The 25,386-nt window shown below is 37.0% G+C and overlaps 1 protein-coding gene across 1 annotated transcript; it reads left to right on the top strand.

The window, feature by feature from the left end:
* The first annotated feature begins 15,539 nt into the window (after positions 1 to 15,539).
* On the top strand, positions 15,540 to 25,157 carry LOC139137993 (uncharacterized). The gene is made up of 10 exons (XM_070706213.1): positions 15,540 to 15,564; positions 17,898 to 18,128; positions 19,314 to 19,393; positions 20,423 to 20,522; positions 20,949 to 21,267; positions 22,198 to 22,303; positions 23,089 to 23,215; positions 23,953 to 24,189; positions 24,487 to 24,578; positions 25,022 to 25,157. Exons 1-5 carry the CDS (start codon positions 15,540 to 15,542, stop codon positions 21,239 to 21,241), a joined length of 729 nt encoding a protein of 242 aa, XP_070562314.1. The 3' UTR covers positions 21,242 to 21,267; positions 22,198 to 22,303; positions 23,089 to 23,215; positions 23,953 to 24,189; positions 24,487 to 24,578; positions 25,022 to 25,157.
* The last annotated feature ends 229 nt before the right edge of the window (positions 25,158 to 25,386 follow it).

Raw genomic sequence — 25,386 nt, 5'->3', positions numbered from 1 at the left:
AATTCCAACAAAATGGCAGTTCTGCAGCCATATTGGATCCTATCCCAAGCTTAATTGATACATGCATATGTATGCCATAGTGCTCTGCCTTTGTGCCAAGTTTGAACCAAATCGGTTCAAGGATGTTTGAGTTATGGTTCAAAGATATGAAAAAATCGCAAAAAAATGGCCGCCTGTTGGCCATATTGGATCATATCACGAAATAAATTGGTGTTCATATGAAGGGCTTAATGTTTTACTTTTGTGCCAAATTTGAACAGAATCGGTTCAAGGATGTTTGAGTTATGGTTCAAAGACATAAAAAATCGCAACAAAATGGCTGCCTCACGCCCATATTGGATCGTATCGCAATATAATTCGACATGCATATGTAGGACATAGTGTTATGCCTTTGTGTCAAGTTTGAACAGAATCGGTTCAAGGATCTTTGAGTTATGGTTCAAAGACACGAAAAATCGCACACAAAATGGCCGCCTCGTGGCCATATTGGATTGTATCACAAAATAATTTGACATGCATATGTAGGCCATAGTGTTATGCCTTTGTGCCAAGTTTGAACAGAATCTGTTCAAGGATGTCTGAGTTATGGTCCAAAGACATGAAAATCGCAACAAAATGGCCGCCACGCGCCCATATTGAAACATATCGCGAATTAATTTGACATGGATATGAAAGCCATAATGTTATGCCTTTGTGCCCAGTTTGAGCAGAATGTGCTCAAGGATGTCTGAGTTATGGTCCAAAGACATGAAAAATCGCAATAAAATGGCCGCCTCGCGCCCATATTGGATCGTATCACAAAATAAATCGACGTGCATCTGTAGGTCATAGTGCTATGCCTTTGTGCCAAGTTTGAACAAAATCAGTTGAGCAGTGTCTGAGAAACTGTTGATGACGGACGGACGGACGGACGGACGGACGGACGGACGGACGGACGGACGCACAGACGGGACTCAATCTATAAGTCCCCGCCGGACTTCGTCCGCGGGGACTAAAAATGATGCGGTGACGCGGTTTTTAACTCTCAATATTTGCTTAGTCTTCAATCAATAGAACGCGGAAATATATGAAAACCACATAGGAATGCACGCAGAGATAAATACACAGCAGTGTTGCTTTATTATTTTTGTATAGCAACAGCTCTGCGGTTTGACTTTTAGTGCAGGAATGCACAGATTTGACAGCGTAATATAATAGTGACATATGTGTACAGTTCTGAATGGAATGTTAGTGTCAATTATTTTGTTTACGGTTCTGTTTTATACAGCACTGTGTTATGCACTATCGTCGCGTATTTTTGCGTTTATTTTTTTAGAATTTTATTTCCTCATGAGCAGAAAAAAAGGTTGACGCGGCTGGTCTGAATTGACGCGCGTGAGGATGAGAAACAAATTGTTTTGTATTGTGTTTGGTCTTATTATATTATTAGTCAATTGACAGCACTGTTTACCGTTTTCACAGCAGTATCACCCCAACTCCTTCCAATACGAGCTGTACATTATGGCCCTCTACTCAAACTCATTATGCATATCCAGACATACAAGGCAAAACACCTGCTACGATACAACAAATGATTGCATGCGAGAACTCACACAAAAAGTGGTGATTACAGAAAACAAAACAATAAAATAAAAGACACAAAGATAAAAATGAAGCAAGCATTAGCACAAAAACACACAAAAAAATTATATCTAAAGGGACTGTTTCTGTGACCTTGATGTTGCAATATTTATTTTGTATGTTAATTGCCATTTCTCGTTCTTCTCTTCAGAAGACACTTTGAAACACCCCACAATTTAGCAAGTTGTCAATACAGCACCAGTACTTACAAAACGCACTGTTATTGTTTATATTTGAATTCTAGGCTGGACCAGAATTCACTAATCAATAATAACAATGCACTCCACACATGTTAAAAATGAGTTGACTAGCTGAATACTGTGTATTTCAACATGCTTTAAGCAGTAGAAAAAGAAACTTTTGTTGATAATAAAAAATGATAAAATCATCAAGTTACAGCTTCTATCCCTAAATCCGAGGAGTGATTAGAATCCGTTTATCATGCTGCTGAGAAGCAATAACATTTCAACTCTATTTATTCTGTTGCAGGAAAACAGGCAGATTAATGAAGTCAAGTTATTTTTGACCAAAAAGAAGTTTTTTCATAGAACGTGATAAAGAAAACCCCTATCCCCTATGTCATCTTGTCGAAGGGAATATTACAACTGTATGGATACGGTAAACGTTACAATGGATGAGGGAAAATAACAGGGATTGCCAGATTCTCTGCAGAGGATTTAATGTTACACACCTTGTACATGGCACTGAGATATAATGAGTCTTCAGACTCTAAACATTTTCACTATTCTTTTCTGATCTACCACATATGGGGGCTCGTATTAAAGCTCTTGGAATCATATTCATGGCTCTTTCCTCTTTTTTCATCAAAATATCAACAATACAATGTGCTAAACTTGGCTTGCATACAATATCAAAATGATGTGATCTTATTTTACAAAAATGCAAGGTTTTTCGTAAAGAGATCTGGAAGACTTCCAAACAACATCCTGAAAACAACAAAATAAAATTATCTGAAAGAGGCTGCGGACTTGCCATTAATATGTACTAGTGACATTGCTATAGCTTTCCGGACTGCTGATCAGCCAGTAGGAGTTAAATGTTCACAAATCTAATTCCAAACAAACTTGGGTATACAGAGGCTTTCATTTGCCGGTACAATAGATGATTTCATGGCAAGATCTACGAATACATTCAAAATTTATGGTAGTATCACATAATAACAATAGGTATGGTAACATTGCTGCATAATTAAAGCTACATACAAGTGCCCATTACTATTCACGTTTATAATAGACTGGAAAGATAGCTCTGTGCACTTTTGTGAGAATAATTTTATGTTAAATCTTTAATAGTGAAAGAAGTCTCAATGTTTAATAACCAATGAAAGAATACATTCAGACCTTGAGTTTGTTTAACTCGTAATATTAACCCTTACATTCGCAAGCTGATATAACATATTGGCAAAATTTCACTGCTAATTCTCTAACCTCTGAAGTGATTTCACACTGTATTTGTTGTATTAAGGGAGGATGTGCCTTGACGACATATTCAGACTCTCAAATGTACACCATAATTTTCTGGGCTACCACTGATATGGCTAATTAGAGTATAAAAAATTTCACTGTTTTATTTTAGTGAAAATAAAAAAATTAATTTTTCACCACACGCGAATGGCAGCCAATATAAAATATCAATAAATTTAATGTCCAGGCACATTCTACCTTGAAAGAGATGACAATACATGCACTGCAAAGAAAAATATCAACTGTGAAGTACACCATAATTTTCTGGGCTACCACTGATATGGCTAATTAGAGTATAAAAATTGCACTGTCTTATTTTAGTGAAAATAAAAAATTAATTTTTCACCACACGGGAATGGCAGCCAATATAAAATATCAATAAATTTAATGTCCAGGCACATTCTACCTTGACAGAGATGATAATACATGCACTGCAAAGAACATATCAACTTTGAAGTAAACTGTTATTGTGAAAGTTTCAGCCTCGCTTGAATTTATAAGTGTGAAAGCTAATTTCATCGAAAATTAGAACAATGACGGTCAGTCTGCTCTTGTTTTCAAAAACATTGACATTAAATCATTACTTGAAATAAATACGACGATACTCTATAATATGGACAACAAATCAACCGCATTTTTGAAAAGTTAAAACTGTTGAAAACTGTAGAATTACTAGACTGAGTTCTCAAAAATTAAAATCATAGAACACAGACATATGTTTTAAAATAATTCTGTAGATAGTCAAAATAATGCAAAATTATCATTATGGTTCATTAACTGCCTTTTTTTCTACACCCTGAGGATTTTCACTTTGACCGTGAAATTAGAAGTTGCAGAAACACCCAATAATGTCAAAAGTAACCTTGGCAGTTGTGACAGCACACTTAGGTGTATCCAAACAGCAGTTTCTACAGGAGTTATTTCAAGATTATGGCAAAACTCAAGGAAAGAAATGCATCTGCCATTAAGACAAGATGATTTGACGGCAATATCGATGATAAAAGTTTATGTTCAGCCTAGGTATTGACAAAAAGTTTATAAGGATAATTTCTGGTTTTCACATAGCATCGATTCTGACTAATCTATCATGGCAATAGCTGGAACTTCAGATCTGTAACTTTCCTTTACACAATACTGGCAGTAAAAAGTTTCACGGTAACGTGGCATATACTTGACTGTTGAAGTATGACCTTCAAGGAAATATGGGATTGTTGGAGTTGAACTTTGACCTCAGAGAAGATTGCACAGTCCGAAACAGACATCTGCGGGTAAGATGGGAAGTTAATTTTCCTCTTGATACCGTCAATCCAGAATCTATAAGCTTTGTCCTCCTATGTCCAGTGAATTTTAGTCAAAGACACAACCTGTATCGAGTGTTTCTGAAGACAGAGAGAGAGAGAAGAGACAGAGAGAGAGAGAGAGAGAGAGGGGAGAGAGAGAGGAGACAGAAGAGAGGGTGAGGGTACAAAAGAAGGAGACATTATTAGAGAGGGAAATGGAAAGTGCATTGTGTTTCACTTTGGGAAGTGGACAGCTATGAAAGCTTTGTTTCAATATCCTGCAAAGTGTATGCTGGTGCATTCTACTCTTTACAAATCTGAAAATCTGCCATAGATGCTTGACATTTAATGAATATCTCCCTATTTACGGCTCAGTATATCAGTATATAACCCGTAATGAAGGCTGTCGGTTGTTCCTTTTGTTAGGAAATTTGACTGTACGTGCTCATGACCTAACACCGAGGTCGAGTTATGGGTTGGCAGATATCTTGCATTGCATAGCTATTGCAATTGTACCTATTCAAATCCCCTGCTAAGAATTGACCCATATGAATGAATAAGAGAAAATATGAACATATCCCAATACCACTATTCTTTATAAATGTCACCTTAGGCACTAATAACATAGATGTATCACCAGAGTCATTTGCATTCTTTATATTTATTAGAACATCTTGTGCCACCCCTATTTGTGGTCATTGAAACAATTTCAAAATAAACACGATTGGAACTAATTTGGGATAATTAGATCTTCATTTTTTCAATTTCTAAAAAATGTTAGGTGCCCTATAGCTTAATATTGCATGATATAAATTACTCATAAAATCAAGTCTATAACTTAAAAAAAAAAGCAGATTGTGGGTTCGAATCCCGGTTGATACCATCGTATTTCTCTTTCCTGGTTGATAGCTCTGCTGGTGGACAGAATTGTCCCAAGGCTATCTTCCGCTCGATGTAAAGCGTTGTATTCATTGCTTCGCTTCGATATAGTTTGTGTGAGATGTATGATAGCGTGTGTGCTAGCGTGAGTGCTTTACGAACTCTACGGCGAGTGGAGAGGGCGCAGTCAGAATTGTAACATCCTTAGCTCGATTATTGAACCAATCTTTTTAGGATTGGGGATTTAGTCGAGCGGTTTGTCTGTTGTCCTCTGCGCTAGGTGATTGGGTGCCGTGCGTTGTGGGTTCGAATCCCGGTTGATACCATCGTATTTTCACTATCCCATTATCCCAAATTAGTTCCAATTGTGTTAATATCAAACGTGTAACACTTGGTAGGGAACATGACATGTACAACAACCATGCATTAAGTACCTGGAACATATATCTTACTTTGTTTCTGATTGTCATCCACTTATTTCGTGATATTTGTTGATTGGCTGCGACAGGCTCTTTGAATTTATTTTAACTCCGGTGTCAGAGGTGCGAGTAACAATGAAGGCAACACGACATGACAGCTAGACAAGTAAACAAGCTAACAAATGCAATGTACATACACACTTGCATTACAGTATCATTTACATAAACAAAAATAACTGATCATTCTTATCAATATGTTATAACTGAACTCGAATATGGTTCTGACTCCCAGCTTCGCCTAGGTGTCTTCTCTCTGTTCCTGGAAGTCTAAATGGAAACGTTGATAATTTCTTTTGTGAAAGGAGAGTAATTATTTTACCCATAAATAAGTAATGTCGATAGAAATTCACAATGCCAGTTTTAATTTTGCTCAGACGACTTAGACACGCCAAATATTTTAAGTTAATTATCGAGAAACGTTAGCTGAATTACCTCTTTTGTCGATGTAAAGGTCTTTTTTCAGTGTTAGATGGAATTAAAAAAATTTGCTGTCGTTCAGCACAAACATGTAATCTGCCGATATATTAAAGAGGTTAAACGTCAAGGTATCAGAGAAACCCTTCAAATTCTCATTCACGATATGGCTTATCATAAGGAACAATGCATGTGAACACTTTTCTACGGCTTTATTTTTTATTCACTGGGTGCAAGAGACTACGGCATTAGGTAAGTAGAATATGAACATTTTAGACGTATAAGACGAAGATGAAATACATTGGCATTTTGTATAGCTCACACCTGATCACGTTGGAGATGGGGTAACTTTAAAGCCAGCATTTTGACATTTGTAAAGGTTTAAAAGATTTATATGATTTAGATTCTTTTCATCCCTTGCTGTTGTTCAGTTTTTCTTTTATCATATGGTATGCGTTTTGTTGTACTGCTCCATTTGCTTATAAGCTTTACTTTTCTATTTTAAATTTTCTGATCGCCTGCTCCAATTCTGCGTCATTTTTCGATTGGGATGGTGCGGAACACATTTATTGTGTAAATAATTGTTTTACCCAATGGCCTTGTAGAGCTCAGTTTGGTTAACGTTTTGGAGGAGAGAAGGCGTATCTTATGGTGTCTTTTTGTGACAAAAGAATAAGTAGAAGCAAGAGACACTACTTCATCACCACAAGCGTTTAACAGATGTATATTTTAGTTGCTTGTCGATGATTTCCTTTACTTTAGCCGTCGCATAATGTTTTCATCAACTTATCAACATACAAGCTGTGCTTTAGCAACCGTGTAATCCATTTAGAAATCTGCACTATTCATTCAAGCAACTAGATTCAGGGAGTTTAGAATGTGAAACTCCTCATAGCTTCTTAAAATGCATCTTCGTTATAAGTTTGATATGGAAGGTCCCATGATGCTTACGAGAGATGCACCCTGTTAATTTACAGTGAACGTCATGGACAAGTACTACATGTACTCTCAAGTGCCCCGGAAATCACACAGTAAACACAACTTTACGAGGTCTACTTATATTGTCATTTCTTCACTTTCAAATGATTAGAGGTTAATGGATAAGGATATAAGGATATCTGAGAGTACACTCTATTATCACTTACCCTGCCCAAATAGCTCAATCCTGATGACATTTACCATAAAATACCAGCCATGATATTTTACGATTAATGTTGAGCTGTGCACGATAAACGTCAACAGGTTTAGAGTTTCCGAAATACACTAATTCTTGCAGTTTTAAAGAGAACAAAATAAAAAAACAAAGTGGCTGCTCTCCGCAATCGTTGACAGTCAGTGTAAACAAAAAAATCTCCGCCATTCTCCCACCGTTCGACAATCAAACTCGCGAGAGATTTAAAAGTAGGGGAAATGTTTCGATCGATAACGATTGTAATAACAAATTGCCCCAAGAAACGTTCTTCCTGTTCGGCTGTCTTTGAATCCCGGTATCTATTCTTATTGTGTTGGTGGATACTAAGGAGGAGTTGTCGCGCACGGTATTGAGTTATTCATATAGTTTATAAATGAAATCCGTTTACACTAACATTTCTACATTCATGTACCGAACGGAATAAAAGTAAAACCTAAAGAAAAAGATTGAAGTGCAACCAAGTATCTTGCTAGGCGCGCTTATAATATGTTTTAGAAGAAAGTGGCGCGACAGTTACCGCTGGGCGGACATCGCGAAGTAACTTGTCACAATGGATTGTTGAGCTGCATAATATCAAATACATAAAAAATAACGTCATACAATATGAGCGTGCGTCATGTTATAAAACTTCTATAACCTGGCCTTTATCGGGCTATTACGCCCGTTTATAACCCCTCGCAGTCGTGTGTTACCTGAAACACATCGGTTTCTTGTAACGTACGACCCCTTGCGGTAATAAACGGCACATTAGCCCTCAGTTATATATATAAGGGTTGCTGGAGAATTGATTTTACAATTTCATCTCTACAACGATGTTTCGTGAGTCGCAAGACTCACTCATCAGGAGACTAGACTGGAGTGAATCCAGTCTCGCGACTCACCAAGCAAACAAACAAAAACAACAGGTTAGAGTTTTCCGAAATACACTAATTCTTGCAGTTTTAAAGAGAACAAAATAAAAAACAAAGTGGCTGCTGCAAAGTTGTAAGCAACCCTTATATATCTCGCTCTACCTTTGTATTGAGCACTTTGTATCGGAAAAGTCGAACCGCATACTTCATATATATAATATATATATATATATATATATATAGATATATATATATATATATATATATATATATATATATATATATATATATATATATATATATATATATAATGAGAGGAAATGCCAAGGGATTGACAGGTTAGGAAGGGCTTGACAACGCGATTTCTGCGTAGTGAAGATTCATTACGTATTCATGGTAACCCTGGCCAGCTGTCAATATCCTTGGGGGCTTTTTGTCTTTTGGCCTGCTTTGCATATAACGTCGTTGGACACGACCTGCCAATCACCCAGGTAGTCAATTAAACTATTAATTGACTGTTACCGACCCAATTAACACTATCCAGCAGTATCAGTCATATTTTAATCGCGTGGCCCGGGTGGGCACAACGTAGGAACGCGTGTATTTCTATGTGTACGTTTCACTTGTGGTGTTGTTTGTACCATCGTGCGTTTGAAGTCCTCGTTTCACCTACAGTATTACCTTCAAGGTGACAGGCTTACTATTAATGTTCAGTATCATGGCACCGAGTTCTGCCCACGGTGAAAACCACCTGTTTTGCCTACTAATTACTGCCCGTCGCTGCCCGTCCTGAATGTAGCCTATCTATAGCTACAATAATCAGTCAATATATAATACCCCGCGCCTTATACTTTTTATATAAACTTATAAAATCATAGTCCGAGCCGCAAAATTGTTGACTTTCGATCCGATATACAGGCTGATCGTTGAATCGCACCGGCGCATCCATGTTTACTTGCCCCATAAGCTTACTACTCTGCAAAGGGTGGGTAGATGGAATTCCTGGGCCAAAAATGAACACCGGGGCAAAACTTTTTGTGAATCCATGTGAAAACATAAATCATTATCAGTTTTGATATATACTCCTAAATTGTAAGTTTGATCAAAATCGAGACCACATTCGAGGGCTATGCAGACTGTCCATGTACGCACACACAGGCAACCACCGGTGAATATCAGCGTCAGCGGCATAACTATCGGGTCGTAAATCGGCGGTTTGGGGGCCTGGACTATGATTTTATAAGTTTATATCACAAGTAAATGTTGTGGAATATTAAGATATCGACCTATTACTGTATTGAATAGGCCAATTTCGTGACGGGCAGTGCTAGAAGAATGACGGGCAGGGACGGCAGTAATTAGTAGGACCGTTTCTTTGAATACTGTTCGATATTAAGTGACGGTCAAACTTTTGGGTGGTGCGCGTGACCGGCGGCACTGACACAAAATGGGTTGACAAGCAGATAATTTAGGTTTTCGTTCAGTATTGTTACCATTTGTCCATTGTGGAAAACATTGACGGAAAACCAGAGAAAACGGCCCCGCTCCGAGAACAGCCCCGAGACGGGGACGGCCACACTTGTGGTGTTGTTTGTACCATCGTGCGTTTGAAGTCCTCGTGTCACCTACAGTATTACCTTCAAGGTGACAGGCTTACTATTAAAGTTCAGTATCATGCACGGCACTAAGTGTGTTACATTTCATGATGTTTTCATGATGCAATGTTTTTTTTATATCGCAAGGATTAATTTTCGCTATTTTTGCCCTCGCGAAGTTTGCGAAAATTTCTCGTTCTGAAAAAATTTCCGGCCACAGTATCATTGAACCCACTCATTTTTTTCTGGGTGACCTGTGACCAAATGTACGTAATAGTAAAGTCGATCATACGGGGAAATAAAGGAGTATTAACAGCCAAGTTCTATTCAAAATGGTTCAGTCCAGGTATTTGCAACTCTGCCATCCGACTGGTCAACAGGAAATCAACCATAGGTGTGTTTTGGCACGCGTATACGCCAGTCACCTAGGCGACGGTAATCCGCACCACTTATCACCATCGGGAAGGTACTTCTCCCCTATACCACTGGCGATCCCGCCCTCAAGGCACTGCGTCATTCGACCAAGCATTGTTATTGTAATTTCCTGCATAAAATTAACAGCGAGGTTAACCGGTCAAATCCTCTTGGCATTTCCTGGCATGTATACTATATATATATATATATATATATATATATATATATATATATATATATATATATATATATATATATATATATATATATATATATATATATATATATATATATATATATATACACGTATATAACACACAAAATGTATACAATGTGCCCTCCCGGTTATACCATAATGGCTTTATGGCAACTCTGAACTTAATATATATATATATAATCGCAATCATACCAATCCATAATCCAATAACACTAGGTCAAAATTTGTAAGACAATAGTTGTAAACATAGACACAAAACAGCACAGAACAGAGAGTAAATAGACGGTACAAACAAAGTCAAATTCATGAAAGAAAGATATATGGACTCTGGCCAAAAGACCAAGAAGTGATGTCAGGTGTTTCGAAAATAGTAAGCGCATCCTGCCCCACATGTGGCACCCGCCATATATCAATCTGTAAGTCAGATAGGTAGTGGTCACTAACTAACGCCCAATGTCACCGATGCCATCAGTGATCATTTGTCGAAGAGAGATATTGTATTTATCTACCAGCTTGCGATACCTGCCAAAAAAGCGTTTGAATGTAGAGACAAGTCTTGCTCTGGTGTAACCTTGATTTAACAGTTTGAAAGAGAGATGGCCATGTCTCTCTACAAAATCACCATATGAACTGCATGCTCTTGCATATCGTATAAGCTGGGAAATGTATACCCCATAAGCAGGTGAGAGTGGAATATTACTGATGAGGTGTGGAAAATTAATTATACTAAAGTTGAAATCATCTCTCTTGTCATATAGCCTAGTAGAAAGGTGACCATTGGAGTCAAATTCAAGTAAAATGTCCAGATATGAAGCAGAAGAGGCCGTTTCTGTAGTCTCTTTAATCTCCAATTCTGGAGGATAAATCATAGCGAGATATTTACTGAATTCAGAGTTATTCAATGAAATAACATCGTCTATGTATCTAAATGTAAGGTTGAAAGTACGAGCTACAGAGACCTTTTTCTGCTTGATAAGGTTCTGGATAAATTCTGCCTCGTATGAGAACAGAAATAAGTCGGCAAGTAAGGGAGCACAGTTAGTGCCCATGGAATTCCTATACACTGTTGGAAAATGTGTCCTCCAAATTCAACAAATATGTTGTCAATGAGGAAATCAAGCATACTGATAATGTCTTTCTCGGTATAAAACACTTTAGCATTAGTTGTATTTTTAACAAAATATGTAGAATTATACCCTAATACCACATATTTGTAACGGCGTGAACCGTTTTTGTAGAAAAATGCTTGGTTGATGATGTTTTTCAAGCGTTCTTTCAATTTATCATGTGGTATTGTGGTATACAATGTGGAAAAATCGAAAGTTTTAATAGATGTTATTTTTGAAACAGATCTTGATTTCAAATTTTCCAAGAGTTCCTTCGAATTTTTTAATATCCACATTTGATTTATACCACTCCGAGAAAAGACAACATCACAGTATGATTGAAGTCCCCGTTTAACAGTACAAAGAACAGAAGTCAGTATCTTCGATAACTCTGTTGTTGAACATTTTGAAGATCCTGCGATAAACCTAGCTTTGTAAGGTGTTTTGTGGAGCTTTGGTATCCAGTATAAGCTAGGCAACTTATTATGGTCATCCTTTGTTGTAATATTAAAATTATCCATGAATGACTTATGGTTTGCCAAAATTTCAGATTTGTTGAACATTGATTGTCTGTAAGTGGAGTTGGTGAGGTCTTAGTTACACAAGTTCGTCTATAAGACATTCAAAATAATACTTCTTACAGACAAATACAATGTTATTGGCAGCTTTATCAGCAGGGACGACAACATATTTGTCATGGATATCATTCAAACACTTAACAGCATCAGGATCTTTAAATACAGAATAGGGTCTTCTGCAAACATGTGATCTTAGTCTTGATCTTATGTCTCCGATCATCAACGACCACAGCAGGAGAACCGCAACACATCAGTATTATGCTATGCAGAAGGCATGCAACTGTCAAAAGAATGAAAACTGTTCCTCAGATGGAAACTGCCAAGTGACATAGTAATATACAAAGCCACAGTGAAAGTAGAAAATGAAGACACTAAATGCTACAGTAACTACGGACTAACAGAATCAACATTCAAAAGCCGTTACACCAACCACAGGTACTACAAATAGGCCGAACTTGCAAAACACACATGGAATCTAAAACACGGAGGACTACCATTCACCATCAGCTAGTCCATCGTCACCCTGGCAACAACATACACCAACGAAACAAAACGCTTCAAATTGTGCCTCATAGAAAAACTCTGCATAATCAATGCCGACAAGACTTACAGTCTATCCAACAAAAGGTCAGAACTTTTGTGTGAATTCGTCACCCAATCAAATTGTACTTGATGAATTATACCTGCCATTCCACCTAGAAAATGGAAACTGTCCACAACATACCAACATCTTCGACTCATAGGTGCCACCGAACATTTTATTTATGCCAGGTCTAAGTATTCAGGAGAGGCTTGTTGAATTTCTCACGTATGCAATACGCAAACAGGCAACCTATTTTATTGTAGTAGTCAACATTTTACTTTTGCTTTATTACAAATATAAAAGCAGTGCTGAGAGGAGATAAGAATTTTACCTTTCCATATGATGCGTTGCGTGAATATAAAATTCTTCTCGCACACTTTTATATATGTCCATGGCGCCAGCGTGAGTTGGAACTTCATAAAATGAAAGGGTATGACTTTGTCATGGAAGAGTTCACAATCTTGGATTATCTCTACATACATGTAGGAGCTTTTTTTTATACTTTCGATTTTTCCACATTGTATACTACAATACCTCATGATAAGTTGAAAGAACGCTTGACAAACATCATCAACCAAGCATTTTTCTAAAAAAAGTTCACGCCCTTACAAATATGTGGTATTAGGGTATTTTCTACATGTTTTGTAAAAAATACTACTAATGCTAAAGTTTTTTATACCGAGAAAGACATTATCAGTATGTTTGATTTCCTCATCGACAACATATTTGTTGAATTTGGAGGACACATTTTCAACAGTGTATAGGAATTCCTATGGGTACTAATGTGCTCCCTTGCTTTCTGACTAATTTCTGTACTCTTACAAGGCAGAATTTATCCAGAACTTAATAAAACAGAAAAAGGTCTCTGTAGCTAGAACTTTCAGCTTTACATTTTGATACATAGACGATGTTATTTCAATGAATAAATTCAAAGTCAGTGAGTATATCGCCATGATTTATCCTCCAGAATTGGAGATTAAAGAATTTACAAAACGGCATATTCTGCTTCATATGTGGATAGTTTCCTTGAATTTGACTCTAATGGTCACCTTTCTACTAGGTTATATGACAAGCGAGATGATTTCAACTTTAGTATTATCAATTTCCCACACCTCATCAGTAATATTCCGCTCTCACCAGCTTATGGGGTATACATTTCCCAGCTTATTCGATATGCAAGAGCATGCAGTTCATATGGTGATTTTGCAGAGAGACATAGCCATCTCTCTTACAAACTTTTAAATCAAGGTTGCATCAGATAAAGACTTGTCTCTTCATTCAAACGCTTTTTGGGCAGGTAGCGCAAGCTGGTAGATAAATACAGCATCTCTCGCTGATGGCATCAACGGTGACATGGACCTTAGTTGGTGACCACTACCTATTTGACTTACAGATTGATATATGGCGGGTGCCACATGTGGGGCAGGATGCGCTTACTATTTTCGAAACACCTGACATCACTTCTTGGCCTTTTGCCCAGAGGTCCATATATCTTTCTTTCATGAATTTGACTTTGTTGTGTGTACCGGTGCTTTACTGTCTGTTCTGTGCTGTTTTGTGTCTATGTTTATAACTAGTGTATTACGAATTTTGACCTAGTATTATGGATTACGGATTATGATTGCGATTATTTTTCGCCTCTGAACTTCAAATGCATGGAAATATAATGTCCGTTCTTTTCAGAAAATGTTGCACTCTACAAAGTAGTGGACGTGGTCCCCATCAGCGGGAATACAACCAGCTTGCCTTATTTGAGTGATGGTGACCAAGGCACATGTGCTGTAACTACAAGAAAGTATACGAGCCTACTTTTGTCATCGACTTAGGAGGTTATTACAGCGTGACAAACGTTATCATGGACCAAGTACATGCTAACTGTGAATCGGAGGTAAGTATAAAATTGTATGTATTGACATATGGCAAAGCCAGACCACGGTATCAGTTAATGAGACAAGCTATGTCAAAATCACAATGTCAAAAGCCAAGTGGCTAGAAAAAAAGACTTGTTTCATTTGAAGAAACTGATTTTTTTGTTAATTTATAGAGACTGCGCTCTCGACAACGTAGAAGAGATTTAGCTTTGTACATTGTTCACCAGTAAACCTTTGCAACGTAAACTTTTACTTGTTCGATTAACGGGAGGGGGCTTTGTATTAAACCAATTTGAATATGTATGTGAATAAGGTAAAATACAAATCACCTATTGACCCACGATAACTTGTTGACATATAATATATATATATATATATATATATATATATATATATATATATATATATATATGCCAATAAGCTCGAGAAAATTATATATATATATATATATATATATATATATATTATTATATATATATATGCCAATAAGCCTCGAGAAAAATGGGATTGCTACAACTATATGTAAGCATGCCAGCCTATTAAAAGGGGGGCTGTGCAGGTAAAGCCGACAATTAGCCATTATTAGCGAGATAAAAGAATTGCATAAGTTACAAATAAGCCAGCTATAGCCTTTCGCCTTCAAGGATGCTGCAGCCTGTTATATCTAGGCATTAACTTTTTGAAATGCAAAGTTGTCATACCAAGGTGTTTAAAACGGTTTATCCTCTCTAATACATGGAACCATGTTTAGCTAACATCTACTTTGTTTTACTTTGCAGCATCTCATAAAAACATCAAAATAACGATAGGTAGCTCTTACGATATTACTGAAAATGAAAGATGTTTTCGAGGAGATATTGCGAATACGTATTCTCGGCATTCACTTGAATGTTCTGAGCCTATCATTGGAAGATACGCCACACTGACAAAATTAAAACAATCATCATTCCCAAAGAGGAACATGTGTTTGTGCGAAATGGAAGTATGGGGGCAGTTTGTTGGTAAGTACACATCAATGGGACTTGAAAAACCCCTTCAAGATATTTTAAAATCCTATTCAGTAAGGCATCTCTTTCTCAAATTCGATTTCTCTGTTGGCTTATCTTAACAAAGATTTGCTCGTTAAATTTCCACTTATCTTACTTTCAAACGTTTGAGAGGGTTTATTCTTCCTTTGCTTTCTCATACAAACCACTTTAGGTGCCTATTGATAAATGTTCATTAACCCAATTATTCCAACGACTGCGCCACAAAACGTATTTATACCCCGCAACACATGGCGCTACCCGTGGAAACTGCTGAAGAATCCTCTAATACAACCATATTTGTAAAACATATCTATATTTGAGATAGTGAACTGTGCACGGGGTATAATTACCAAGATGCATATGCTAGGGAGTTAGGAAACGACTTTGGTCAAGCAAAATATACAGAAAATAGCGTACTTCTATAAAAGGAAAAAACGTCATGAGCGTTATTAAAGCATAACTTCTTTATTGACCCTTTCTTGGTCTTCTCGACCAGCATTTGTTTTCCGGAAAAATCAAAATGAAATGTTAACTTGTAAAACAAACTGAATGTACATGCGCAATAAAACTGCGTTGAAAATATCCCTTTTATTGTCAAATGACAATGAAAAATTACACACTTAAAATTAATGTACATAGGGCAGGTGACCTATTGTGCTTTGAAATAAAAATTTATAGCAAATATTTAATCAGACAAGTCTTATGATACATTTCGAGGTACTTGCTAATTCAAAGTTGCTGTTTATTAGGTCAGAATAATAGGTGGAGACAACACACTACATCCGATTCACTGACAGTCGGTTAAAACTTAGGCTTACTAAGCACGTATAGACCTTCCTAGACAAACCCCGTGGTAATATAAGGTTATTCCCAAAATACCAGGATCTATGTCCGAGTACATCGTGCAGCGGAGATATTGTCGCGTCTCGGACAATACCGTAGCGTACGATGTACGAGGATATAAATCCCGGTATTTTGGGAATAACCTTATTATATACGCCTTTTAAATCCATCTTGACAAGAAAACAAATTGAAATTAAGGCGTCTTTTGGATGCTCGTCGTGCATTGTACTGAGCGATCGCGAGCAGACTGGGAACGCGTTGAGCGCGTCTGCTAAGCGCGCAGAACGAAATTTCAACCCGCGCTGCGCAGAATTCACGTTGGCGTTGGCGTACACGTTCATGTTCAAAAATCCGTCTGGCTGCGCGTTACGTCACCCGTTCCTTTAGCACGCGCAAGAAATGATTCGGCTCGGCTTGGGTCCGCGCAGTCTGTTTCCGCTTCACAGGAATAGCTCAATGGTTATCCGGTATGGCGCGAATCGACGAAGAAATTTCACATAAAAATGACGAAAATACATAATTTCGCATACAACTTCCATCATCGCTTCTTGAATTAGATGTTTGTTTCACGTATTAAGATGTGAATCAAATTATTTTCACTGTAGCAGGCCTGAAGACTTACTGCTAAGCGTACGCCTTGGTGTCCATATAGTGTCATATAATAGCTAAGCAAACAAAATTTATGACACTCCAAAACGTCATTCTGTAATGTTGTTGTTGCTTAAGAATTTTGACACAAGCATTGTTTTACCAAAAAGAACGGTTACCCCAAATAACGTACACATTGACATTCGTATGGATTGTAACCGACAACATTCGTCGTTCACTGTCATGTACCACGTTTTCATGTCACTCTTCTCTGCTGAAGAGAACGGGCCTGGTCGACAGTACATCATGACAAGACCTCAATACAGCAAGTTTCCTGTTGGCGAGTTTTATATCTAGGTTGTATATATTTTGAGTGTAGCTACAAAATGAGCCATAGAAATCAGACAACACCACTGAAATACAAAGAGAGAGATGCACATATCATTAAGTTTCCGATTCGTACAGTGACTAAGAGAGATCATTATCATGTTCCCTGTAAATTTCGGTCACTCCATAAAAGTTAAAGCTTCTTGTAGGTTGTTTTCACAAGGTTAGTATTACGATGTTGATTCATTGCTTCGCGTCAAACTCGATCACATCGCTCGAATACGACACGATTTCGATCAAATTTCGTGCAATAACGACTAAGTACAGTCAGCAATATGTTATTGTCGACTTGATGTTACTCAATTTACATTAATTTTGAGAACGACGTCTGCAGCTCAAAATGAGTATTTACAGCATGTTTTGAGATAAATACGTCTGAAAATCTGTTTGTTATTTTGTGATTATTGATACAGAGAGACGTTCAACTTTAAATGTTATCTGGTTCATTAAAATGTGAACACGGTACTCTGACAATTATCTTTTCACAGAGCCCATCATTTCATGTCCGGATGACATAGAAGCCTCTGCACTGCCGAAAGAGATGACAGCAACTGTAACTTGGGATTTTCCAACGGTCACTAATTATTCGAGAAATCTTAGAGTTTCCGGAAGTCATGATCGCGGAAGTGAATTTCATCTTGGAAACACGGTCGTGACGTATACGGCCGTGGATGCTTGGGACAACTCAGTGTCATGCCAATTTACTGTTACATTGCGAGGTAAAATTGTCAGCTGATGTTTCATCGGGGGGGGGGGGTTACTCCCATAGAAAAGATGTATACGGGTATGTACCGCACGAATGGGTCACTTTTTCACGAAAAAATCCCTGGTGTGATATTTCAAGTATGTTAAAATCTGGTGCATAGATTCTCGCCAGGGATGGCAAGAACTTATCAGTTTCTTATAGCTGTGTCTTACAGAAGGAAATAACAGAATTTGATGAAATGTTATAAATATATCAATATCGAAAATATACTGTAAGACTAAAGAATACAAAACTGAAAAACATTTGTCAGTTTCATGTTAGCTAGTTGAAAATTTGCGTATTTAATGATACTTAACTGAAACCATTGACAAACATATCATTCAAACATAAGAACATATAAATGAAATGAACGATATGTTGCAGGGTAATGTCGTACAGGTTGCCGGTAATTTGCTTATATTACAAACTTTAACACCTGGCTGTACATATCTGAAATATATTTAACGGTCTTTTAAAATCCAAAACTTGTGGAAAACAAGCAATTTATTAGAAACGCATGTATAAATTTACACAACTACAATAACCCACGATTTGAAGTTCCTAAACGGTTGTTTCCTCAGCTACTTATTTACGCTCTGAACTTGGTGCAAAATAATGGAACCATTGACAAACATAACAACGGTGTGCCACATGTCATTGATGTAACCACCATAGTCAATTTCAGTTATCTACGTAACGTCACAACTGTTGGCTTTACGAGAGGATAATGTATCGTCTTCAGATGACTTAATATCATGGCGATTTTAAGGAATCAAACAGTTGCTTTGAATTGCCATGATTGATGTTCCTACATGAGACTTAACTGAAAGTGAAATTTAAAGGTCTTGCCTTTGCTTTTGATGGAAGGGACGTCAGTGGAAGAATTGAGTTGGCCCGATTATCAGTCTTAGCATTGAGGTGTTCGAAAAGTCAACAAATGGGACGCTGAAAAATGTATAGAACTTCATGACCGTCAACACTCTCATCCAATTTTAAATGTCTGCATCTTTCCTGCTTTCTATACTTTTGAGATTGTTAACTTTTCACAGATAAGTGAAAGTTCATACCATAAATTACTCTTTCTGAATTTCATCTATCAGAAAGCTATTTTACTGGCTTTATTCTCAAAGGTATCTTATTTTTACATTGACTTTAATAGAATCTTTACTGGATGAAATTATGAGAAACCTATCAAGTATGGGAAAGGGGAATGAAGTGTCGGACAAGGCCATCGCTGAGGTAATATGACGATTTTGTAAAGTAGCGGTAGAAACATAATTACCAACTCACCAGCGTTCACCCACAAAATATGTTAGACCTCATGTTTTATCTGCCTTGTCTCTAGACTGGCGTCAAATTAATTGATTGGTACTCGAACTCCTATACTCGCACTATTTCAATTCTTTTGACAACTAACTCCAAATATGTACGTTTGGTCACATTGAAGGACAGTGTAAATTGAGTATTAAATCGATCTTGTGGTGATTCAGTTCATCTGTACGAAGTTTTAGTGCGTTCACTAGACTTTGTCAAGACCTACCAAAGTACATATTCTAAATTATGGACAGAGTTCCTTCAGCGGCACTGTCGACGATTTAACCGCCAGTTTTGATTCGAATAATGCGGTGTATTTTCAACAAAAGTAGGTGACTCAGAGGCAAATAAGCGGTGAGAATTTATACCTTCTAATCGATGAGATTTGAAACTTCAGGATAACCATACTATGCACGTTACTCTATCTTTGTCAACCTCGCAGCCCGAGACAATTTGCCCTCCTGGCATTGTCACCTGCTCTCGGGCACATAAACATGTGTAGTCCGGCAATAATGTATGATCTTTTATTGGAAGGATCTTGGTCTAAATCAAAGTATTATGATATGTGTGTGTATCGAAATCGAAGAATTATATAATATATATATATATAGATATTATATATATATATATATATATTTATATATATATATATATATATATATATATATATATATATATATATATATATATATATATATATATATATATATAAAGTTCCGTATCTACAGCCGACGTTAACATTTTCCTCCGAAAGCGCACGATGATTCGGCTTTTATTGTTTTGTTAGTACGGGAGAATAATATATTTATGAAGTCAATAACTAATTTTCAAAGATACGCATACGCATACGCATGCAGACGAAATAAATAATGAGCATTTCAATTTTGCGTCACGTAGAGCCTAGCATAAAATATATACTAGTAAATCTGTTCATTTGTTGAATGTTAAACTCAGACTATAGCAAACATGGAGATGCTATCAGATGTTACTTTTTCGCTATCTAAAATCTACGAACGAACACCGGAAACCGAAAGTGCCATGGACATAGCTTATGGTAAGTTCCGAAAGTTAGATTGGCGTGGAGGGAGCAGGGGTGGGACAGTCAAACATATGATTATACAATGTAGACCTGCAGAGAGACACAGAAAGACAATGCGGATAAGCGGTCTGAGACGGATACATCGAGACATACCGACAGACGGACATAAACAATGAGATAGAAGCTTAAATGGAGAAAAAAGAAACTAATAAACTTTCAGAGATATGGCCAGACAGGACAGAGACAGAGAGGATGTGGAGGATTTAAGTAAAAGGTGTCATGAAGTATTATTTCCTCGAATTCGCCGATGTAAATTTATGGACAAGTTTTAACGAATTTCTAAAGAAAATTGGCTCTGTAAGAAGAATGTTGAATATTCCATTTTTAAATGGGTTTAGCTTTAAATAATAATGTTTCATCGAATTCTGTGCATATTGACAGCAATTTTGTCGGCACTGGACAATGGACTCACCATTTTGAGAACCTACAATAGAGTCAATAGCACAACTCTAGAGCCAGAAGAGCATTATATAGGCGTTGTCTTGACACTGTGGAGCGTCTTTCGAAGTTTGTTCTCACCAGTGTCACACCCGGCAGCGGTTCCATTATCTTCGAAACCCCGTCTATCGTGTTACATGCGGAAACAGACACTACAGAGAAAATTTCCGACACTCTTGTATCCCTTGGAGATGGTAACGGTTTTCAGATTCCCCCGAGTGCCACGCTGCACCTGACGTCTGGTTTGACTATTAATCTTGTTGTAAGTATGGCATCTACAGCTTCATGAATGCCGTTTTTAAAAGAAAGTTAAGAAAACAAGTTAAGCTGAAATCGGCTCTCATTCAGACATTACGTTTTAAAACTGAAAGATGTAAACTTTTGCCGTGAAGAACTGTCAGGCCAAAAACTTTTTAAACCCGTGAAAACGACGTGTTGAAAGTTCATTTCACATGCATATATGCAAATCGTATGCCGCATCAGCTTCACTTGGATGCATGTACAGTTATGAAGACTCTGAGATAGAAAGGTTATACTTTTGCGTAGTCAACCACCTTAAGAGAACTTAACATACTCAAGCAAAATTTATGCATGATATTGTGGAAAACAGGGATATCGAGATACTTGAGCCTCATCCGCCTGGATGCACAACTGGATATGGTAGATTGTTACAGGTGGAGGATTCGCGCCATAATATCTTCAAACTTATAAACTCGAGAATCGACATAAATGAATTGTACCGAGCAATGAAATTAAATAAAAGTTCAGCATCATCGTCTACATGATTCAAGTACTTTTCATCTGTGTAAACTTCAAAGTTCACGTTTTAATGATTTCTTTTTACAATTAAATACACACTGTTCTTTACTTTTTTTCTGGTTTCAAAAAAATTGCGCAATCCTTATCACAGAAACGAAAGCCGGCAGCAAAGAACCGATATTTCTTCAAAACAGACCAACTGACAATGCGATGAACCATCCCCTCTCTGTAAAAATAAGTTCATCGTCTTATACGCAAGTCTGCTTGAGAAACATGATGCAGTATTCCTAAGTAAAACGGTCTAAAATTCTTTGTGAGCATAATTGATATTTACCTGTAATCCCAGTGAGATTACATTTCGCATCTTTCGTCTCAGGATATGCGTTTGCTTTGTGTCACCATGTTTTATTTTGATGTTGATACATAAATGTAGGCCATTCGCTTGAAAAGGACAGCGCTGCTAACGATGGAAGATGGAAGTGGTTTGACAGATGTGTTAAGTTTGTCATTTGCTGAAAGGAATGGTACAAGGATTGAAGGTGATTGTATTCCAAATTGAATGGTAAAGAATTAAAGACGATCAGAAAGTTTTTGTAAAACTGTTTGGTGATAAGAAGTGACATGCTATAATTTAGCACGTTACTTTGTCAATAGTGCATCAAGGTTTTCAATGTTTTACGGCAATAATAATTAGATATCGCTATGCGGTGCCATATGACTGTTCTCTTAATGTAATCTCTTATTATTCTGTGCACCTTTTGTAAATTATAATAGTGAGCCAAAACAAGCTTTAATGACATCGTTAAAATGTGTCAAGTATGATATCACGTTTTATGAGAATGATCGAGATCATGGCGACAGCGTTACAGATCAATGAATTTGTACACACATCGTATGTGAGTACAATTTATTAGTGCTTTATTTTGCGCCTCACACAAAAACTCTGTCGTCAAAATAGCTTTAGCATTCAATGTAATATTTCGTTTAACAACATTGATGTTATTGCAAATAGCTCCACTCATGGTAGAAATAACTGACCGAGTCGGCGCCGAGCTAACAGTGCACATGGGTATTGTTTATTACTTCCCTGGTCGGACTCAAGCTTACTCATAGTTGCATGGCGTACATTTCCCGCCATTTCGGCAAGACTCAGCACGACGTACACAATTTCAACGTCACTATAGCCACAAGATTTCGCTACACTTCTTCTGTGCAACCCATATATGGACTGTGAGAGAAAGATTATCATTATTCATAAGCAGAAAATGCCTGGACATACGCAACAGTGAAATATGTTTGATTTCTTTTGGTCTTACACTTTCAGTTACAAATGCAGATGAGGATATAGGCATTCTGTATGGCATTAATCGATCAGACTCGAGCTCTGGCAATTATGCATCAGGTGTTATTTTAAAGCAGATGATGTAACTTATTTCGGATGGACTTTTGAGGTATGTCTGAAAGTTAACAAATAATTTTAGACTGTAATCAAAGTCTAACTGACTCATTGTGCTGCTAATTTCATAGCTTAAATACACCGTTCTGGAAAATTATGACATTACAACTGCATTATGAGCATTATGTTACATTTTCGGAAAGTTCACTTGCCTTGTAAATTATAGTGAACAAAGTTCTTGTTATGGATGACATTATTTTCTCAAAGTTCCCGCTTGACCAATCAACGAGGCAAAATTGCTCCTCACCATCACACTATGTAACCTCAATATTAAAGTAGTATATATAATCAACGCAATTTAGCATATTGTTGTATGGCTTTTGTAAACCCTGGTGAAGAATAAGTAGATATTATATGTCTTTCTATAAGCAAAAATGTTTGTAGCATAAGGTCAGAACTATGGCTGTCGGTAACTGTAGAAATCGAAGTACTTTCAATTTCATGTCATGCAAAGGATAAGAAAATGAACTGATGTTGGGCAATTTGGGTAAGTGAGCTCTGTTGTTGAGCGTGCTAACATCCTTTGGATTAATAATTTCCACTTTGAAATGTATTTCCAACGGTGAACATTGTTTACAAACGAAACGAAAATTATTGCCAACCTAGCAGATTCAACGAGTTGTATAGCAATTGCATAATGACCCTATCAAACGTTACACAATTCATGATGATTGTAATATTTAGAAACATATACTCTATTCTATATCGATAGTGTTATTTTTGTGTGTGTAGATTTCGAAGCAAACTCACGGAATGAACATCGCTGTAATTAGAAGCTCCGAAATCCTGCAGTTGAACGCCACCCTACATGTACATTTCTTAATGAAGTCCAGCATCCGGATGATGATATTCGTGGTCAGAACTTCTCCAGAATTATCAGGTTTTCTGGGAGAGAAGCCAGTATTATCATTCCAAGACAGGACCCGCTGGAAAGTGGACAATGTTATATGAACGTCACAATTCCACACAGTAAATGGTTATATTAACTTTTCTTGTCCAGTACTTTCGTCACTTTGGAGAAATAGTAATAACAGAAGATACCCGTGCATATATGTATTCTCCTGCAGCACTGATGTAGTAAACCAGTTGATTGTGAGTGATTCAAGAACTTGATAGAAAAGAGAAACAATGATGTAACCAATTCTTGACCGTAGATTTGCACTGGCAGTAGTAAGAGCATTTATATTTGGGACCGATGCAATCATCCCTTTTTAATTGGCCTGATAAAGAGCAATTATTTATCAAGTATTTTTTTCTTTCGCATAGGGCAAAGAGTAAAACTCTCACTGCTTTTGACGCAACAGACGTGCCAATACTTCAATAGACAAACAACAAGCTGGGACACTAAAGGCTGCAGGGTATGTACTAGACTTAAGAGTTGTACTGAAGATCATAACACAAATAAACAACAGAAGCGCAAAAAGGTCTCATATCATTTAGTGGAATACCAGTTTGTGTATGTAGGCCTAGTCAAATCGGCAATTCAATAAACCATTTATTCTCACATTTGAAAAAGTTATGAGAATCAATTTCCGCTAAATTACTTTAAAAACTTTGCAGCCATTTTTACTTAATCGTACATGATTGGCGTATTATGAGCTATATCTGTTACCCGTGGTCTATATTATCATAAACGTTCCTGTCGGGTAGTACACATGGCGTTGGAATTGAGTATCTACTTACCTACATAAGAGCATAATATACATTCCTGCGGTAGGAATTCTGAGAACATACAGAGTTCAGAGTATTCTAACTCTCACAGTTACACTAATATTCAATTTATCACATTTTTCCCGTTTAGGCTTCAGAGACAACATCGAACGATTCCGTCTTGTGTCTATGTAAAGACCTGCCTACTTAAATGCCTAAATGGTACCGTACACGAAGATGCAATTATCTTTATTATTAAGTATAATGTCAAATTCTATTTTTGCCATCAACATTGTAAACAATTTAAGACGTAAATTTGTTTTCTGTGAATACTGTTTGCTTATTATGATAGACAGATAGTAAAGCAATGGAATTGAAATTCTTAATCATTTGGTTTTCGTTTTCGCTATTCCTGGCATTAGAAAAGACGTAGTGATTGTACTAAATCACGGATAAATGGATTTACAGATACACATCATACGGCACAGCACAAATTGTTTATAGTTACTCGACCTT

This window comes from Ptychodera flava, chromosome 8 (assembly GCF_041260155.1).
Source record: "Ptychodera flava strain L36383 chromosome 8, AS_Pfla_20210202, whole genome shotgun sequence".
NCBI lineage: Eukaryota > Metazoa > Hemichordata > Enteropneusta > Ptychoderidae > Ptychodera > Ptychodera flava.
This window is presented reverse-complemented; position numbering and strand designations above follow the sequence as displayed.

Excerpts from the sequence above, each read along its gene's own strand:
- LOC139137993 (XM_070706213.1), top strand. The coding sequence starts at position 15,540 with ATGGAAGTATGGGGGCAGTTTGTTG. Across the intron at positions 18,129-19,313 it reads ATTTACTGTTACATTGCGAG|AATCTTTACTGGATGAAATT; the intron begins GTAAAATTGTCA and ends TGACTTTAATAG. Across the intron at positions 20,523-20,948 it reads TGCCATGGACATAGCTTATG|CAATTTTGTCGGCACTGGAC; the intron begins GTAAGTTCCGAA and ends GCATATTGACAG.